This window comes from Rattus rattus, chromosome 6 (assembly GCF_011064425.1).
Source record: "Rattus rattus isolate New Zealand chromosome 6, Rrattus_CSIRO_v1, whole genome shotgun sequence".
In the NCBI taxonomy this organism is placed as follows: Eukaryota; Metazoa; Chordata; class Mammalia; order Rodentia; family Muridae; genus Rattus; species Rattus rattus.
In genome coordinates, this window is record NC_046159.1 from 149,855,894 (window position 1) to 149,877,719 (window position 21,826).

General features: G+C 44.7%; 1 protein-coding gene across 1 annotated transcript in view; it reads left to right on the forward strand.

Annotated features, from left to right (window-relative positions):
* Magi2 (membrane associated guanylate kinase, WW and PDZ domain containing 2) overlaps positions 1 to 21,826 on the forward strand; it is a 1,438,642-nt gene that overhangs the window by 1,287,299 nt on the left and 129,517 nt on the right. Inside the window, 3 exon segments of the mRNA XM_032907059.1 lie at positions 741 to 832; positions 8,469 to 8,661; positions 15,922 to 16,170. Coding sequence (XP_032762950.1) covers positions 741 to 832; positions 8,469 to 8,661; positions 15,922 to 16,170 — 534 coding nt within the window.

The window sequence follows — 21,826 nt, forward strand, 5'->3', positions numbered from 1 at the left end:
TGGCTTCCATATGCTAAAATATCTGGGGAGGGGGGAGCAGGTGCTTCTTGGGCCTAGATAGATTTCTACCCAAATCTTATAAAAAGACTAAAGGAACCTACCAAAAATTTACTTAAACCCCAATGAAGTGAAGTTTAAAGTATATTTTCTAATTTTTGCAATTTTAAAAGATACTTCTATTAGACATTATGACCAACACACACACACACACACACACACACACACACACACACACACACACACACACACACACAGGACAGAAGCCAACACTGGATGCATCAAATTGTAAACAGACGGTAGTAGCTTACTAGGCAGTACTTAAATAGACACTTGCAGGTTTTGCCATCTGCTCTCTCACTCGTTTTCTGAGGTAATCAGAGCAAACATCCTCAAAGTCATAGGGAGGCGGGCGAACTTCTTAAAGGCAATCCAAAAGTTCTCTGAAAAAATTAAAATCTATCATCAACTTTTTCCTCTCTGAAATTCATGCGTTCTCTCTACCTGTGGAAGACGCCCTAGCGACAGCGCTCACAGCTGCTCACTGCCGTCCCAGGGACTGCGGATATCAAGAGTGCATACTTCTTTGCCACCATGTTTTCTCTCTCCTCTGTGCTTTTCATTGACTAACAACACTCTCATTAATCACATCCACAAAATTAATTTATCATCGATGTGTTCTGTTTCTCGGGAGGTGGGGAAGAAGCAGTATTCGTTACTCAATGGCATTTCCTTTATGCCAGGTCCAGATTATAAGGAATTGGATGTTCACCTTCGGAGGATGGAGTCTGGATTTGGCTTCAGAATCCTTGGGGGAGACGAGCCCGGACAGCCTGTAAGTTGAATCCAGTGTATTTCCACATGTGACTGTTTTATGCATAAATAACCAGGAAACCATCATTCCGTGTGGTGTTGACAGAGATGTTTAGAAGACTGCAGTTTGTTTTCTCTTTTCTATTTTCCTTAACAACACCTTACGACAGACACACAAGCATCTCTAAGGCTGTTATCTGACCATTACTTAGGGGGATGCTACTATCTCGGAGAATGGACCTATTCTTGTTGGGTAGCTCAATTATTTAATGGTTCTGGAACATGGGATTCTCTAAGAGGTGGTCATAAAATAAGACAGAAGATGTGGAGGTAGTAGGCAGAAACCACAGAATTATATATGTTTGTGACAAAAAACAATAAAGGCCAGAAAACAGAGGGGTGAACAGACATAAAATCAAGTTCTCTGCTACAAAAGCTAAATCAGATTGAATTAAGGCATTGTGAGAAGAATATGTCCATGAATCAGCAGCAGTTGAAAGACTACTGAGAATTTGAGAGTAATTTTAGAATAATCTTAATATTAATATATCCATATAGCCATATGGATACAGATGTTCAGAATGAAAGCATAAAATAGCAGTACTCATGGATACCCAAAAAAACATTGCGAAACATTGTGAGTGTACAGTACAATATCCTCCCCAAAACGCCCACTCTAGAGATGGATCTTAAATAATGCTCAAGGAAACAAGGACCCACTATGAGTACATCCCATCCTAGCTCATATAAGAGATGGTAAGCATCTGTTTGGTCATTTGCAAGATAAGGGTAGTCAGAGTCACCATCCCATAGAATGGCTTTAAGGACTAAAGGTGGCATAAGGTAAAACTCTTGGTGCCTGGGTCATAACAACTTCAGAGTAAGTCTCCATGATCATCGGCCTGTCTGCCACCACATTAGTAGATTGCTTCCCAAAAGAAATATAAAATTGACCAGCAGAAATTCCCAAAAGAAAAAAATCAGTCTAACAAAAGAAAGGGACCCATAATAGCTAAAACTGTAGCTATTATGTAAATGGCCTTTGTATAGATAGAGTGAGCGCCTTCACTCTGGAGCTATTCAAGCGGAGTCATAGAGAGACAGTTCATAACAATAGAAAAGTACAGTTACGAAATAGCAACAAAGTACTTTTAGGGTTGGGGGGGTCACCATAACGTAAGGACATCCCTCTGCCCATTTTGTACACAGGTTCCCAGAGTCCAGCTCTTCTATTCCTAAGTCTTTCCTGTCCTTTAGCAGGTAGGCACCAAGTGTTTATGAGAAGCCTTAGATTACATGGATTTCTGGTTATCTTCATTGCCCTTGTTGAGATTTATTCTTCATTTCAATGACGTAAGGTCTACTCCCAGAGCTGGAGAGAAGGGTCGGTGGTTAAGAGCACCGGCCCAGGACCCACATAGTGGACCACAGCGATCTATAAAGTGGATCTAGGGCCTTCTTCTGTCGTGCAGGTGCACATGCAGCAGAGCGCACACATGTTAAATAAAAAGTCAACTTAAGAAAGATCATCAGAGTATTCCTGCTGCGGTTTTCAATTCCGTCACTTCAGCCAGAAAATAGAAACCTAGTTCATCTAAATGCAAGAAAAGCCAAAAAGTGAGCCTCCCAAACCAGAAGACTGCACTGAGCTCAGAGAATGACTGTGTCAGTAGCAGGGAGTCCACTCCAAGAGAAATCTCTCAGTCAGTCCTTCCTGCTGCTCGGAGGAAGTCTCCTGCAGTCTCCCCCTGCTCAGCTCGGCGCTAGCACACAAACCCACTCCCTCAGTTAATTGCTGGTGTGCCGCACAGGCTGAGGCAGGGAAGGTGACGTGTTCATCAACCACAGGTCTCATGGGGCACATCCAACAGGTTGCTGCCTCCATATTTATGAAATGGTATTGACACCCCGGGGTTGACGCTGAACATGACAACTGGGCTTCCACAAACAATGAACAGCAGGACTCCTGTTCAAGCAAAATGTTCCGGGCGTTTTTTTTTTCTTTAAAAAGGAGATACTTTTCACAGTTAAGTAACAATCGAAATAGAAAGAAATGAAAAATTGCCAGAGAGGAACAAAAATGAGATTCCCTGCTGTGAGTCGGAAAAGCAATAGAAAGGCATCAAAATGGAAGATCTAGAAAACATCACAGTGAGTGTGATGTGCGGAGAAAAAAACTACCAAAATTAAAAAAAAAAAAAAAAAAAGGACCTATCTTCGGCCCTGGAGTCTGATGCACACTTCCGGGGTTGTTTTGAAAGGAAAGGACCTGACGTGTTTTTGCAGGACTTTGATGCCGGAACAGATCTTCTGGGGCTGTGTTTACTTGTGGCAGGCAGTGCAGGAAGGATCAAAAGAGTTTAAAGGCCAGCGGAGGTGGTTTGTGCTTGGGTTTTTGTCTGGTCCTGCTTTCTTTTTCTCATTATCTCTTCCCCTGGCTTGCTGGTACCTCAGCCACTTGAATCTAAATTATTATTTCACATCACACACTGTTTTGTTCTGTGCCCTCAGAGCTTGAGGGAAAGCAGAGTTGCGAAGGTGGTTATTTCTTTGTATCTCGCTTGCTTATTAATTAATTAATTTATTTATTTATTTAGAATTTACTATATGAGCACCGTATTTGCATCATCTCCTCCCCCTCTCCCCTCCCCTCCCTTCCCCTCCGCCTTCTCCCTCAACTCTTCTCATGCCTCATAGAACTGAGTCCCTCTCTAGTTTATGACCTCTTTTTCATTACGTATTGTTACATAAAGAGGCACATAAATCCAATCTGCTGAGTCCATTTAGCGTGACTCAAATGTATATGATTTTAGGGCTGAGCATTTAGTGTTAGACAGAGAACGCAATTGAAAAGACCCTGGCCATGGACCTTCATGGGGGTCACTGTTTTCTAAGTTTTCCCAGCGAGTTTTTCCTCCCAGGCCAAAATAATAGAGATGAGACAGAATGTTCTTCTGAGAGTGTGGAGAAAAGAAATCTGAAGAGTCTGAGGTAGTGGTATCTGTGGAAGCCAAAGGGATAGTGAATGGCCACAGCTGCATTGGCCAGGCTGGATTTCTGGCCAGCATGGTCAGTGGTCAATAAGACCAGAAGGAAGATGTGACTTGATACATAGGGAACCTACACCAGCAACTGTCGATATACCCAGAAAGTGACCAGTGTGAGGGGTAAGGACCAACTTGGGATATGACCAGGAAAGCCATAGGTCCTGCGGCCATTGAACCAAATGGAAATGCTCAGGGTGTCTCAGAAGAGCGTGCGTCTTCCATCAGCTCCCAGGAGCTTATTAAACACACAAAATCTCATATTCAGGTGGGGCGTCGTGGCACCTGCCTTCAGTCCCACCTCTCAGAGGACATGTTTCCATGAGTTCGGAACCAGTTTGACCTACATAGATAATATCACAGAAGCCAGGGCTACCTAGTGAGTCCATACCCCAGTACAAAAATTCATATCGATAACCTCATACCCCATCTCTGGCCTGTAGAATCCCAAGGGTGGGTGGTCTAGTAGAGCTAATCAACAGTTCACAGGTGACACCAACACACCCTTAAGTTTGAGAACAACAATCTGGAAGGGTCAAGGTACCCTGAGACATGTTCTCACGAACCTACACCAGTTTGTAGCACATACATTGAGAAGCCAACGTGAGTTTCTTGAGAGAATTACACGATTTATGGTGGAGGAGGGAACCATAGATTATCCAGTCCCTGCAGTCAACGTAGCAAATGGGAAATAATAGATATGAGGTATGCAAATTGTATGTGAAACCTTTTTGAAGCAGGTTTTTCCTGGATAGAGAAACACATAGTGTTACCTCCGTATCGCCAATGAAATGCACACCAAGGTATGAAGCCTCCACGGGCTGAGAAGCCAGGGTAGCAAGAAACCTGGAAGCAGCAGCAAGATGAGTGCTGAGCCTCTGTGAGCAGAGACAGTGGTTCCTGGTGGATGGAGCAGCCATGCTTAGACTGATGGACAGACGTCTAGTGCCTACCCCGGCATGGCAGGCTCAAGCCAGGTCCCAGTGCTCACCCAGAGCATGACACACATCAGCTCAATGGCTACAGCAACTCTTTACGAAACAAAGTGGAGTGTATATTATCCAGTATAATTACATATCGTTATACAAAGAAACAATTACATAACTCTATATAATAAACAACAGCAGGTTGAATTATTTAAAAGTGTTAGCTGGATGTTCTATATACACTTTTTTAAGATCTGAAAGAACAGAACCATGGAAGGTTTGAAACTCCAAAACAAAATTTAAACGTGCCCAGAAGGAATCAAACTGGTACTCACCTGGAAGCTTCAGCCCTTCTGGCTGGCTTTCCTCGCTCTGGAAGGTCTGCGTGTACTACCAAAGTGAACAGTAAGCACAGCCTTACCCAGCTGAGAACCGTGCGAGCTATAACCACCAGCCTGGTAAGACATGTCTACTACGGCAAAAAGGCCACAAAAGTCACGGCTGGAACCACCACCTCTGATCCTACGTAAGGACAGCTGTACAAGTTGAAAACCACATCTGGTACCACTATTAGGGCCACCAAGAACCTGTGGCTAAATGGATCATTGACCCTAGAGGAGAGCCTACAGATGTCACTTTGCTAAATAGACATGAAATTAAACTGATACCTTATCGTTCTACACAATTGAAGATAGCAATTAGCACAGAAACCCACAGCTAGTCGAGGTATAGAGAAGACAAGACTGTGAAACACTAAGCTCTAAACAGGACATCTGTATAACAACCCCCTTCCCGGGGCTTAGGGTCTGTTACAAAAGAGGTGGCGGGAAGATTGTAAGAACCAGAGGAAGCAGATGACTGAAAGCTCCAGCCAGACATAATCTCAGCGTGGAGGAAGGGAGACAGAAACAAAGGGCCACCCATAACTTAAGGGTTACTGTTAACTGATAGCTGCTAGGAAGAGGAGTATCCATTTCCTTTGAGGATGTGGCCCCTGGAGGGTTGTCCACACTACTGTAGAGGGGACACATCCCAGAGTATTTGGGCAGCAAAAACTGCACTTGATGGGGAAAAGAAAGAGAGATAGAAATAAAGGAAGGAAGAAAGGAAGGAAGGAGAGGAGGGAAGGAGGGAGGAAGAGAGGGAGGGAGGGAAGAAGGAAGACAGACAGACAGAAAAAGAAAGAACACAGAGTTTTGGTGGGTGGGGAATAGAGGTAATCTAGGAAGAGTTCTTGGGAAGACTGAATACAGCCAAAATACATGGTACAAAATTCTCAAAGATTAGCAAAAAGATGTGTTCAGTGTACGGCACTGTCATCCGACAGCTCAAAGGGTCAACCTCTCAACGATGCTTCCTCTAAGCGACCCCAGTGCTGCCTTGACCGGTGGTTAAGGCCTTGCCTGCTGTCTTTCCCCATTGCACACGCCTTCCAACATTACCATCTCCGTTGCATTCTCTTGGCATCTTTTATGCGCCACGAGAATGGCGGTCTCGTAATGGGAGGATTATTAATATTTTTGCTGTGGATTCCTGGCCATTATATATAGTATCCCCATGCTCCTCCATGAATATCGATGTTGAAATTAATAAATGAAGAGACGGCTTGTGAGCAGTGTGGCAGGAGAAAAGCACGGTTTTCCAGAAACCTTCCCTTCAATGGCTGACAAACTAACAACGTGGCTTCAAGAGTACGTGGACATGCTCTCCTTTTTCCCACAGCAAGAGAGAAGCAGGTTCCCCACGTGTAACCTATCTTTCCTGTGTCTGTATAAGGCCCAGGCGAAACTGAGCTCTAAACGTTCACCAGCCAGAAGCAGAATTAAAGTTGGAGATTATCCAGCCAAAAGGTTCATAAACTGTTTCTTTTATAACTAATTATAAACTTCCTTATTTCCTGGGTACAGGAAATTTAAAGGTTGAAGCATTTTCTTTGGGCAGACCCTACCTAAATGCAGCTTTTGTAGAGCCGTAGAGAAACAAACACTTATTTTAACTGGCTTTTGCACAAGGCACTTAGAAAACCTTTGAAGTACTCCACAGTGGGCCGAGCCTCTTGAAGAATGACTGGGATATCTTTAGAAAGAAATTCAGAAATTCGGGTTGGCATGACAATATAGGAAATAGAGATTGTCAGAAGTGTGCCCAACTTTCAGACTGCAGCAAGTAGGTACAGCAGGTCAAAGGGAAAGGCCTAGAACACAGGTAATCTAAGGCAGGAGATACAACGCCACCCCCTCGATAGCAGCAGTGAATGGCTGGTCAGAACAGTGCTAGTCGTCATGGAAGCAATGCTATCTCTCACCCCAGCACCCACCGGGAACAGAAGACTACAGCAACGTTGTAGAAAGTGGCAGTTCCTCCTTGCAAGCTGTGAAGCCGAGACATCCTTCAGACTGGAATGCTGCCACCTGTACTTAAGAGGTCCTATGCATTCAGATCCAGTTGCCATGCTGACAGACATGAGAAATTAGAGCTGAACTCGGGAGCATCCATTCTGGTACTAAGCCTGAAGACAGGCCTCTCAGGCTGGGGCTGCACTACAAGCTGGCCGGAATCCACACATCTGAGGCCTGAAAGAAATTCTCATGCCTGAAAGAAATCAATTTTTTGAGCAACAAATCGCTTTATAAGGATTTAAAACCTGGAGTGAGGCTTCTGTAACATTGTCAGGCTGATGGAAACCGCTGCCTTCGGGAGCCATGTGGCTCAGCCACTGACAAAAGAAGAGAGACCCGTCGTGCATGGCTTGGAGAAACTGTTTTGTGGGTTAAACAGTAGAACTAAAATACTAAGTACCATTTACTTTCCTCTGAGATAGAAAAGAAGAAAGGCCTTGCTTCCAGATGCTAAACCACGTGATTCCTGTTGGGTTACAGGAAGCCACATGCACTGCTTTGCATCATGGTCCTATTTGGGGTCTTGTGAGAATACATGTGCTCCATAATGCACACCGCCTCTCTTCCTGCCACAGTGGTACTGTATCTAACATAGAAGTGTTTGAGGGGACGTGAAGCTGGGAACGTTCTTTGTGTAGAGGACGGTGTTCTAAGGGAATTCTCAATAGAGTCAGAATTTGGAGACAGTTCAGCTGAGAATATTTGAGTAAGTCAATAGGCCAGAAACAAAAATTGTTTTGTTCCTTTTGCTTTGTTTACCCAACAAGCAAGCAAAAAAAAAAAAAAAAAAAAAGGTGAGCCTCTGTCCCAAGTTTAATGGTGAGCAACAAGTGGTTTCCCCTGCCATTCGCAGGCGTAGAATATGAGTCACGCAAAAGTTAAATTCTTCCCTCACATTTTCTCGTTGGCTTCTCCCAGCAGCCCTCTGAACTGGGCGGTCCTATTATCATCCCATTTTGTACGTGAAGGGAGCGAGGTTTGCAAAGCTTAAGAATCCTTATTCGAGTCTGCACAGTTAGGAGCTGGTGCCAGGACTCGGTCTCCACGATATTTCAGTGCAGATGTCATTTGTGGTAACCGACTACCCTCAGTGCATTTCGAGTTATAATTTCCCTTAAGGCCGGCAGCACGTGGACCAGCAAGCAAGCGTACCCTGTGGGGCGCCATGGAAAGCAGCAGTAAGTGGTAGACATGGGGAGCAGTCCCTGTAAGGGCTTCCTTCCGGCCTCCCCTCACCCACTTGTGAAGAGCGAGCCCCTGTAATATATACCTATGGCTGTTCTCTCGAGATTTTGATCGGAGCTGTCATTGCGATGGGCTCAGCTGACAGAGACGGCCGTCTGCACCCAGGAGACGAGCTTGTCTACGTGGATGGGATCCCGGTGGCTGGCAAGACCCACCGCTACGTCATCGACCTCATGCACCATGCGGCCCGCAACGGGCAGGTTAACCTCACTGTGAGAAGAAAGGTGCTATGTGGAGGTATGCACTGAGGTGGGCAGCAAGAGCTGGGGGTGAGGCAGTGGGATGCTTTGGGGGAGATAGGCGGGCAGCTAGAAACAAACTTCAAATTGGTTTCTGGGTTGTACTGGGACAGAAACAAGCCGCGTGTTCTCTGGGTAACAATCTTTCAATGTGCAGTTTGGCAACCCCGCTAATCCAGTCCCCGATTCCTACATTTTAAATGTAGTCATTCGAATTTTCTAGCGAAGCCTGGGGCTGATTCAAGATGTGTTTGCTCCGGGCTCTTTGATATATGCTTGTTGTGAGCAAAACATTATAATCGCAAAAAGGATGCCTTTTGAAAATGTTTCTCACTGTGTTTACAAACAAAGAGCCCCAGCCTTCTTGTACGGTAATAAGGAAAGCAGGGCGGGAAATTAGCTTCCATTGTTGAACCTGATATAGGTAACAGTACACCTCCCACCCTGAATGGGGACGTAGAGCTCCCACCCTGAGAAAACAATTCATATAGCGCCCGAGCTTATGAAACAGATAAATTACAAGCAATTATTCCCTTTACAGCTTTTTCCCTGGCTTCAAAAAGAACCCACCAAAGACATATATTTAAAAGGCAGCCCATACAGTCATAATCTTATCTCATTTGCTTCTCTCCAGTATTAAGTCCCACTGGAGGGCTGTGTTCCAGAGGGTGCGACCGTTGCGATCACCATACTTGGGTTTATATCTGAACACTAGATAATGTTAGCATTAGAGATGTTTATTTTCCCCCTAAGACTTAACTGTGCTTTGCCTTGCAAATCACGGAAGCGGAAACGCAGCCATGTTCCCCTTTTGCCCTCTGCCCCAGAAGTCCATTGACCTGTCTCCCCCAGCCACTTGAACGCCCTCCTACAGACCCCACTCTAAATCAGGAGTGACCTTGGCCACCTGGGCTCTTTGCATTACAGATGAGGAGACTTAGGCCTAAGGAAAACTAGATTGCCTGATGGTCCACGGTGAGTTAGTGGTGGCGCCGACGACGGGGACTCACTCCGGTGTGAGTCTTCCTTCGGACGCTATCATCAACTCCAGATCCCGAGTTAAGACACCACCCTCACCCCCAGAGACCACAAAGACAGATTTATGTCACTCCCAGAATCCTCCGAATGTGTTCATATATAACATCGGAACTTGTTTAAAGGCCACCCGCTAATCACAGGCTGTGGGAGAATCAGCGGCGTAAGATTTACTGCTTGGACTAGACATCTTTTTCCTTCGAGTCCCCTAGAAACCAGACTTTGAGCATGGGCAGTCATTTCAAAGGGCAAATCAGACGAATCATGAGCCTTCACCAGCAGAGACCACTGTATATCTCACACCCGACGGAGGTTTTGCTACTCAGTGCTATTTGTCTTCCGAACTCCACGGTGTCCCACTTGACCCGAAGAAATAAAACACCTTGAGTTACGCCTTCTCCTTGAGCAAGTAGTGAGGATGGAGACAGGGATCCCCTGGTTAGCATTTAACTGCCTCTCTCCCTACAGAGTGATTCTTAACAAAACAAACAACAACAACAACAAAAAGGTTTGATGTACCTATGTACTGAAACCTGAAGATAAATTAAAAAGATAACTGATTTATGAGGAAATATACTACAAAGTGCAAGTCCAGCACACTAATATAATTTCATGCTCTCCTTGCCACAAGCCAATGATTGCAAATTAAATTTTGTTCTAATCAATCCAAGCTGTTGGAGTACAGGCCAAATGCTGCACAAAGCTAACTCTTGCGATTTGCAGGTCATGTGACTCCTGGAAAGTGCTCTTTGCCTTGGTTCTCACCAAGTTCACTCTGCCAGGCTTCAGACCGCCTTTGGGGGCATTTAATTTTTGATAACGTTCCCCTGCAGATCACTCACGCTAGGAGAGGCTCTGCGCTCACTCAGCCTCCTTGAAAGCTCCATCTGTACCGAGAATGATTAAATTCAAGACAGGATACTTTGAGAGTAAAATCAACGCCTAAAAAAACAGGGTAGAAGGAATCTACAAGGCGTAGAAAAAGCCAGCTTCTTCATAGCTGTCATTCCGTCAAAGCGATAAAGGCCAATTCCGGATGGATGGGATAGGGGAAACGTCCTTTGAAGTAGCGTTGCTGTTATTCTGCTCTGGTAAACAAGGCAGTGGGAGGGGCAAGTGTGGCTTAGGACGGGACAGTCCAGAGCTGACAGGAAGTGAGCAATCAGCTTAGCAGAACCTCAGACCAAGAAGAGAAATTGTTGGTACATTATCTCACCACAGTGCAGTTTAAAGCACAGAGAGCTGGGGGGATCTGTCCAGACAAACAGATTATACCCTTCCATCTTGTCCCGGCCTTGGCTCACGTAGACACAGTGCTTTGCGTGGAAAGGGAGGTACTGGTTTCCAAACTGATGCATCAGAACAAGAACACAGCCACAATGCCGTGCAGATACGTTAATGACACTGGGCAAAGATTAAAATAACACAAAACCCTTCTCCAAATATTAAGTCCCAAGAAATGCATAAACACTAAAAGTAGAAAGGCAATTGTTTTTCAACTTTAAACTGGTCCTTCCAAAGTGAGAAACTGCTGAGTTAGAGAGCAGTAAACCTCCAGTGCCTCTTGCCCGGGAATCACTAGCACAAATCTTGTACCTTGAACTAGTTTTGAGAGCTGTCTTTTTCGTGCCACTAGCTCCAGCATTTGGTTGGGTTTGTTTTTTTTTCTCCCTGAGGATATTAGGAGAGTGGCTTTAATTACTCTGCTGAAAGTATAAATATTTAAGTGTTTGGTAGCTCAGCTTGGAGATGTTCAACCTAATGACACATTGTTTTAGATGCACAGTTTGTTTGAAAGTAAGATGTCCCTGAGGAACTCCCTAACTTGTGAATTGAGAATGGATATGCAAGAAAGTTTTATAGCTTAATCAAAACATCCAGTCTCTGTGCTATCAGCATCTTTCTCCAATACCCAAGGAGAATATAATTCTTGGCCCAATGTTTAGGAAGGGGAACCCATTGACAGTATAGTGAAACACGGTGGTAGGCACAGCTCTGATCTTTGTCTAGACTTTGTCCATGTAAGTGTATCCCCTTTCCCTTTGTGAACATGTCACCCATCCAGTGAGCTGTCTACCTTGACGAGTAAAAACCAGCTGTACCTACAAACAGGGGCAGAAACACACCCAGGTCTGTCCCCTTTCCCAAGAGGTACTGTGATGGTGTATATGGACACCACAGCATATGGACACCTGTGTGAGACTCTAGTCACATGCATGCCTCGTGGCCCTAGCTATGCTTCAAGGCATGATACACCCATCTGGAAGCAGGCTCAGGCCATCTGGTCTACCGAATCCTCAAGTCCTACTACCGAGGCTGGGGATCTAGAAGGGAAATGGAGGCTCTGATTGAAAAAGTCCTGTTGGGTATATGAATTCCTTACTTCATGAACACATGAATAAATTTGGTATTGGTAAGAGGCATCAGGGAGTTGTCAGAGATGTGGTGGCCCAGGCAGCGGGCAGCCATGATCCAGCTCCGAAAAGTCAAGAGAAATTACAAGTTCCTACCCCTATCAGATCTTCCTGTTTATAAACATCAGCAATTAATTAATCAATCATAACATTAGCATTAAAGGTTTAGATCAGCAATGTGCCAATGAGAACCAAGCCCTACCAGGAGTAAACATCTGAGTCCAAAACCCAGGTGAGAACCTGCAGGCACCATCAGCCATTCCTGCCCTCCAAAAGGAAGAGTCTCTTCCAGTAAGGTGGCGTGCTGTTTTCCAGTATCACTGGTGGGGACAGAACAGAAGCTAACCTAAAACCTAAGTACTTGACTTCAGGAAATGCTAAACGACTGACTCTTGAATGGCCAAGCATGTGTAAGCCAAAAGGCATCAGGTATTTTTGGAAATTAGTATGGTGTGAATTCACCTTCTGGCCTTTTACTTTCTTGTTCAAAACCAACCCTGTTGATGTGCTACGTCACGAAGAGGTTTTGGAAAGAAAGCAGTCCTGTCCAGCTGGAGAGCCAGTTAAATAGGAAGCACTTGACGTCAACCGACCCCTCAAAGACAACAGTGCTACCAAATCCCAAGGGTCCGGGGTCAGAGCAACCCTGAGAAAGCTTGAACACCTTCCCAGTTAACCACCTGGCTTAAAAAATGCCCCTTTTGCTAAAGATGAAGGAATTTTCTCCAAAACTTGAAAAGGGGACCAAACACAATAGAAAGATGCCCCTCCATCACTTTGATCCTTTCTGTTGCCCAGGGACCACCACATTGGCTTAGTCATCTATTCCCTCACTCTCTAGAACCCACAGTCCAGCCACCCCCAGCCACTTACTGCAAAAGACGGATAGTTTTTCTTTGTTGCTGATTTACTGACAACCACGGCTCTCAACTCCCCTAAAATAACGACAGCCAGAAAATGAGATCTCTCTTGTCATTCCCTCTGACATTTAGTTACTGATTTGGTCCAATAACTCTGGAGATTTTCAATTTAATGTAGCAGCATAATAATTGTTTGTTTTTCTTCTCCAAGACTATCTCTAATCATTTTATTTCCAACTTGGACAAGGACTGAGAAAGGACGCGTACTTCACCAAGACAATAACAGCCTGTCTTTGAAGGAGGGTACATTTTACAGGCAGAAGCATTCCATTCTAGTTCAAAGCAAGGACGTTGACATTTTGTTCTTTTATGACCTAAGTACATTTCTCACAAATGAAAAGTACCTTTTTATATTAAAGATTAATTAATTATATCTTAAAGAAAAAGTTCAAATGTATCAAATCATAATAGCGCTCGCCTGGGTCTCAGTTCTTCTATAATTAAAAGAAGTGAAGAGGCAGGAATGTAGCTCTTCCCCAGCCCTCTTCTCCCTTTAGTGCACTTAATAAGCTACCTCCAAAAGCTCGTCTTATTTTGTAAGGCCTTTTTATGACTAAGTGACTTAATTTGCACTTATTTTCTTCAAAGTTTTGGTTGACTTACTGCTACTTCTCATGTCTCTGTATATGAATAAATGTAATATAGGAATGAACACAGTTCTTTCTCTGGATATCAGTATAACAAAACATCTCCTGTAGTCTCCCCTTTCCCTCCGACTTCCTTATTTCCTATTACTACAACAAACACCTGAGGCGAATCAGCTTATAAAGAAGAAAGGTTTATTCGGGTTCATAGTTTCAGAGCATGACCCATTTGCCTTGGGCCCGTGGCAACACTCAGTGATAGCAGCACCTGAAATAATTGCATGTATACCATAGCTAGAGAATGAAGACTAGGGAGAGAGGTGTGCCCAGCTGTCCCATACTCCTCTTCCAGGGTACAGCTCCGGTGACCAAAAGGATCCCATGAGTCACACCTCTGGAAGCTTCACTACCCTCCGATCAAGACACACTCTAGCAGTATGGCAACTGTAGCTTGTGCCTCTAACAGGCTTCATAGGAACTTCTGCTAACTGTTCGTGACTTAACACAAGACGCGTCCCAGTATTTTTAAATAAGAGTCAGTACCTACAGGCCCACACGAAATGGGGAACCGTCAGTTTTCTCTTACTCTGTTATACAGACATCTTTTGACACCCTGGTGAGTGTTAGGAAGGGAAAGAAACAGCCCTCTAGGGATTGAATCTGCTGCCCTTACTCCACTCCCTGCTGGCGCCTTGCTGTTAAGTTAAAATGGCAAATCCTTCTTAGATGGCAGACCAATTGTCATTAAACACACACACACACACACACACACACACACACACACACACACTTCTTGGGACTCGAGAGAGATGGCTCAGCAGTGAAGAGCATTACTGGCTGCTCTCCCAGAAGACATGGGTTCAATTCCCAGCATCCACATGGCAGCTCACAACCAAATGTGAGTCCAGTTCCAGGGCTTCAGTGCCCTTCTCTGACCTCCATGGACACGGAACATGCATGTAGTGCACATACATACATGCAGGTAAAACAGTAAACTAGTTCTCTTAGCTCCACCTCCCTCTGATATTGGCACATAATTATGCTCGCTTCATTTTGGGAGTATTGGTTAGGTTTATCCAATTAATATCCAATTAATAAAGCATATTATGTAATACAGGATGCAAATGAGCAAAACTTCAAACACCTCTACTGGGACTCAACGTTCAGTTTGTCAGTCTGATGTCACCGGATCTGATTCAGACCCTGCAAGCTAATTCTCAGTGAAAATCTCAATTGATTTCTTTATTCTTTCAAACTACCTTATCGAGTAAGATGTGACTATCCCCTAAAACCATGAGCGGGCCACTTTTTTAAAAAGTCTACTTCCCACACTTCTAGGCTAGCAAATACCGTAAGACAAAACTGTGGCTCTTAAAGATAAATGCAGTCAGCCCCCACGGCGGTTGTCCCCATTGACAGTACAGTTAAGTTTCCCAGAGATCTTGAAATGGTATCTAGATCCCTATGCTAATCTTCCCCAGACCAACTGTGGGGGAAATAAACAAAAACTTCTATTGGCGGGCCCTGAAGATGGGCACTCTTTATGTTTGTTCTTTTTAACGTGTGTGTGTGTTTGCGTGTGCGTGTGCGGGTGGGGGTGGGGTGCAGAAGCATGTGTGCATTGGCACACACTTGTAAGGATAAGAGGACAGCCTCACGTTTGCCCTCCCTTCCACACTGTTTGAGGCAGGGCCTGTCTCTCTTTGTTGTTGGCTGTTGTGCACTCCAGCTGACCAGAGAGCCTCTGGGGGACACTCCTTCTGTCTCCCACTGTCTCAGAGGAGCACAGATCCTAGAAAGGATTGCCTAGTGTCCACCTTTATATGGGTTCTGGGGACTCAACTTAGATCCTCATGGTTACACAGTAAGTGCCTCACCCACTGAGCTCTCTCCCCAACCCCTTTATAAATTCTTTCAGTGAGTCATTTGCTTGGGATGATTTAAGATTCTGTCCACTTGGGTTTCCTATCATCTTCAGTCAGTTACTATGCAACCAAGAAGCTAATATATAAAAGTTGTCATTGTCTCTGGGACTTAAAGACATAGCAAGAGAAAAACAAAACTCAGAGGAGACTAATTCAGGGGGTCAGGGTGATGGGGGAGTGGGGGCCGTTCCCTGTGCTTTGGGAAAGGCTCACAATGGATAAAGACCTAGTGGATTCCATGGGAGATCTGTAACCCTTCAAATGTGCTCTGTATCTAGAGGGAGGATTAGCTAGTCACTCTTATGCCTGCTCCTTAGGAAGAATTCCCTGTGGCCTTTCCGACATCACTGAGTTCCTGTGGACTATGATATTCATTTCAGGGGAGCCCTGCCCAGAGAATGGGAGGAGTCCAGGCTCTGTATCAACACACCACAGCTCTCCCCGCAGTGACTATGCCACCTACGCCAACAGCAACCACGCGGCCCCCAGTAGCAATGCCTCGCCCCCTGAAGGCTTTGCCTCGCACAGCCTGCAGACCAGTGACGTCATCATTCACCGCAAGGAAAACGAAGGCTTCGGCTTCGTCATCATCAGCTCCCTGAACAGGCCTGAGTCTGGAGCCACCATAAGTAAGTGACTGGCTTGTCTGTGTGCACATTAAGGGGATGATATATGTATTTGTTCTAACCATAGAGGTAACAGAAGAGTAGAAATCCCAGGCTATGAGCAAAAGAAACATAAACCACCTTAACACTGACTGGGCAAATGTCACTTGTTAGGTTCAAGAATAAAGTAAGAGCGTGCGTTCCAAATGCTCAGCGCTATTAGAGCTATTACTTCGTTCGTAAGTAGAGTAAAATAAGAGAGCAGTGTGTGATCATACAGCTGTACCTTCTTCATGGGCTGGCGAGGGAATGTCCCTATAAGAGCTGCTCCAAAAGACAAGCCAGAGGTAGAAAGGAGATCTACCTAGTGGGAGATTGTCCGTACAGAAGCCCTCAGATGAGAAGGAACTCAGGATCAAGAAGGATGCAGAAGACCAGGGTAGCTGTGCTGAAGTCAGCCAGAGAGAGTGGCACCCATTGCCACTGGGGGTACACAAAAGCCAGGAGGTGCACTGGTAGCAAACCCATGTTGCATTCTCGGTTTGTGGAAATTTATGGAAGGTTTTGAGCAACGAGATGCCTTTTTTTTTCTCCTTAAGGATGCTTGTATAAAATGGAGTGGAGGTTGGGAGAGAGCAAAACTGGAAACACAGGACATGGTCGGGAGGCATTTTCAAAGCAGCCCCTTAGACAGACTCTAGGGTTCATCTCTGGGCTAGCAGCCGTAGATAGGAAAGCAGTGGATGGGTTTCAGGTCTGTGGATTCTTCAGTATTAATGTTCCATGAGTCTACACAACACAGTGACAGAGGTCACATTCCTCTTCAGCCAGCCACCATTGTCATCAAGCAGAGGACAGAAATGGGGATAAGAAAATGTGTCTTTTTTTTTTCATGGTCAAGTGCTTTGACCCAAAATGCTATGGATATATTTGGTCTGAATGTAGAAGTCTTCAAATAATTACTGTTATTATTTGAATGTTCCTAAAATTCTTATAAATTGTGGTTTCCAGATTAGGTCAGAAAGGATGCATGTCAAACAATGTTAAAAAAAAAAATCATATTATCAGAAATTAGTAAGAGCTTCTGTGGTCAGGTTAACGTTATCAAACGCCTACCAGGAGCACATGGGTAGGATTGTCCTCTTGACACGAGCCTTCACAAGTTCATGAGAGAAAACTACCAAAGTTTCAAACCTCAGCCAGTATGTGCCGAGGCCAAATTACATATGTCTGAAGGAAAGCTTCCATTTTTCTTTTTCTGATAAGCTGAAGAAATAAATCCGATCTTTAAGCATAAACTCAAAGCAGGATTCTGCCAGTAGGATGGATTCACCAAGATTAAAAGGACACAAGACTAAAGATTTTCATGAATGATATAAACAGCCTCCCAATAACTTTGAGAAATGTTCACAGGGAGCTTTTGCGGCTGCCTCAAGTCAATTCAGGTTGTTTATTGTGGCAGGACACCCAGAGAACTAGAGGAGAAATAAAAAGTATACTGCCACCATGAAAATGCTAAGCATGTGTTTCAGGTCTCAACTGTATTTAAAGCACATGGGTAGGATTGTCAGCTTCCTTTCCAGACGTGGAAGGAAATGTATGCATGCGCTTTCTCTATTGCAAATCAAATCCATGCAGAAGTAGGTCTGGGAATGGTCACAGTTAACAATTAGTGAGTTTTTCTGCCTAGTGAGTGACCTCAAAAAAATAACTCTTAACTCTCAAAATGGCTTGACTTATCACCCCTGAGCATAGACGTATCGTAGTCCATTGGTCCACGATGCCTCCTGGTTCTTCCTTTCATATGGCTATTTCTTCTCAATTGAAGGATTTTGAAACACAGACTGTCCCACGCTCTGTGGCAAAAGCAGCTATTACCCTGATGGCAGGTTGCCATTACAGTGCGTAATTTGCAGCTTGCGCCTAAAAGGCTCCTGGAGCCAATGTTCTTCCCTACTTAACTTCTATAATATTTTTGATCTCTATTTTCAGTGGAGAAAAAAAATGCTCAGCGCCTTGTGAATAGTATAGAGCCGTCCTTGGGCCTCATAGTCATTGTCGGTATATCAAAGGTTGTTGGACTCTGGGCATCTGAGATAGGATGAGGCTATCAGATAATTTGGACTGACAGACATTCGCCCATTTGCTGGGCTTGTGGCAGTTTCCTTCTCCTGTCTTATCACAGCACCAAACGCATTAACGATTCATTGTGTAGCTCGTTTCCCATGGCTACGGGAGCTGTTTAATTGGTAGACAGGGGTCACTGTGCATTTGATTGGCAGATCACTACACGTAGGCAAGCAAGTGGCGAGAGGTTGGTAGCTCAGGCGCTGCTATCCTGCTACTCGGATTGGAAACCTGACTCTTGTTAACTCGCCTTGTCACCTTAAAGAAATCATATGGCTTCGTTCTCCTTAATTGTATGAAAACAGTTGTTACCTTTGCCGTGGGTTACACGGAACATTAACGATATCTGTATATTTACAAATGTACGAGCGTCCCACTGCTATAACACAGAATCACTAGAAAGTCACCGCAAGAGGAAAGATTTGTTCTGCTCAGCCCAGAGTGGTTGGTTCCATTGTTTTGGGGGCCTGGGGTGAGGCAGAACATTTTGGCAGAGGTGGGTGATGAGAGAATCTGTTCTCTTGGTAGCTGGGAAGTTAAAAGGGGAAGGGCACCCCAATAGCCCTTCAAGGCCATACCCCCAAAAGCCCCAACTCTTTTCGTAAAGATTTGTGTATTTTATGCATACGGATACTTTGCGTGCATTGTAGGCATAACATTTTTTGCAACCTACTTTCAATAAGGGTTCGACCTCTCCTCTAGTCCACGGCCCAGCAGAGGTAGCGGAAGAGAAAAGTTATGAGGATGTGGGGGGAGTTCAGCAAGCGTTCTTTGAGGGTGAGCTCAATCTTCTTTGGCAGCAGTTCAGTCCCGTAGCAAACACCAAACACAGCTCAGCAGCTGCACAGCAGTCCTCTCGGCAGGCAGACACCAGGCACGAACCAGCAGCTGTAGTTCAATACTGGAGAAACCAAAAGGCTCACCCACAAACCAGCCTGAGGCGAGGCTGCAGAAGTGGCAAGCTTCTCCCTGGCATCACCACTAGTGGAGATCAGCAGTGCTATGTAAGAGGAACCAATACCTGTGTGTCCTTAGCAAAAATAGCGGGGCGGAGCCTACCAAACCAATGCTCAGTGCTCATCTCCCACCGTCTGTGGGCTCATATTTATACTCCTTCATCAAGTGTCCTTTCAACCTGTTTGCTGCATCAAAATATCCTTTCACCTGTGTCTGCTTCACGAAAACATTCTTTCACGTGTCTGCTTTAGCAAAGCATCCTTTCACCGGTGTGCCCCAGCAGAACGTCATTGGACACAACTAACTTGCCAAAGAAACTAGAAGTTTCCACTTCAGTTTCCACCAGAAGAGGACATCAGACCCCATGGGACTGCAGTTATAGATGGTTGCGAGCCACTGTGTGGGTACGGGAATTGAACTCAGGACCTTCAGAAGAAAAGGCAGTGATGTTAACCACTGAGCCCTCTCCCTAGCCCCTAGGTTCCAACTCTTAAAGCACCGCCCAACAACACCGCAGGCTGATGTGCAAGCCTTTAGCATGTAGACCTTTCATGAACATTTAATATCAAGACTGAACAGCCAAGGTCTTCATGTCATATTATTAATGAACATGGAAAATTAAAAATAAACCATTTTTAGCTTCTCAACTTTTTAATTCTATGCACATAGGTGTTTTTCTTGTACACATGTCTACGCACTGTGCACATGCAGTGGCCAAAGAGGCCAGAAGAGGATATCCAATCTCTAGAGTTACAGGCAGTTGTGAAATGCCACGTGACTGTCAGAATCAAACCCACCGTCTTCTAGAAGAGAAACCAGTGCTCTGTTAAAAGCTCTTTGGTGTTGATAATTTCAACACATTTGTAAAGTCTGAACCATTTATCTCCACTGACTAACATGTCATCCTTATCATTGATGAGGTCTGTGTATCTAGCCCCGATGTGACTCAAGCAGCCTTCTGTCTCTGAACCAGCTGCTCCTTCTATGAAAATGTCCCCAGTGGCTGTATACAGTGGGCTGGAGGGCAGGACCTCGACTATCCCTAGTTCAAGGCTTGAGTCTTGCTCTCCAGGTGTGATTGCACAACTGTACCTGTGCTTGTGAGGTAGGTACTTCTTACCTCCTCACCAAACCTGCTGTCTTACCAGCCATTTCCAAGGGTTTTAGTATAAGTGATTAAAACGTAACCTTTAGTCTCAAACATTTCTACAAGTTTGTCAAGAAAGGTATATCGGAATTCACTTGCATTATATAAGAAGCAAGCTAGAACAGTTTGGCATCAATAGTAAAGAATTGAATTAACTTAAACCTTAGATATAAACCCATAGCAAGGGAAGTCAACTGATTCAGAATGGCAGCCAGGGAACTAATCTAAGTATTCAAAGGCAAGGAGCAATGGCGTAGATCTCTTTGTTAGTGATTTCCTACTGTGCTTACTTGATCTGTCTTTATCCACAAGCTCCTCGGTGGCCAGCAAGCTGATGACTACACAGGAGTGTCTCAGCTGTCCACTGATGCTTCACTCTCTTAATTTTACTGTCACAGGCCAGAGTTTAGATTCGCTTATTGCTGACTTTTCCCCAAGACCCACAATCTGAGGAACAGCCCCGATACCCTCCCTGCTCCAAGCATTTTTAATTATGTCCACATGTATGCAATATTAAAACGTGATCCTAGAGATTCAAAAACTCAACTACAGCTCTTCCCTTACATTTAAAGCAATGGTTCTCAGCCTTCCTAATGCTGCGACCCTTCAAGAGAGTTCCTCATGATGTAGTGACCCACCCAACCTTGAAATGATTGTTGTCGTGACTCCATAGCTGTGATTTTGCTACTGCTATGAATTACAACGTACGCATCTGATATGCAGGATGGCCTTAGGCAAACCCTCCAAAGGGTTCATGACATACAAGCTGAGAACTGCTGGTGGTCCTTTGAAAGGGTAAGATTGAGGTGAAATCTTGAGAGCAGGGCTACTCTTCTCCCCACAGACCACACAGCCACTTAAGTAATCGCTTAAACTCAGAAGAGACATAAAGTAAAACAAAGACTGCTTGTCTCTGTGGTCCCACCGTAAAACCAAGACATTTAACTAAACGAAAAGAGCAACACACAAGCCCTCCTGCACCTCCAGTGGCTTCTGCGTCCTGGGGTGTCCTGTGCCCAAGCCTCTTCTAGCTGCCATGATGCCATCCATCATGATAGAACGTTAAGACCCATTGTTAATTTTGTCCCTGTGTTTGTGTCTTGGTAAACTGAGTCCCAGAACACACTTCTCATTGGCTTAACTTCTCATCTTAACTCTTGTAACTTTCTGTCATTGCTTGTGTGTTGAAAGTGGCTCTTAAGACTTTGAATTCTTTGCCCATCGCAGTCTCTTTCAAGAAGTGATCTGACACAGGTTCTAAATACTCCAAAACAGCTCCCCTTTGACAACAGTTTATGCAACACCACATCTATCATGTACTCAGATGAAGACAAAAAGAGGCTACCTGGGGCGTAAGGCCACACGATCCCGGGACCCTCTGTCTGTCCTCTACCCAGCTTCAGTTATCACAATATACCTGTGACTTGCAGTGTCACACTCCTTCCAGTG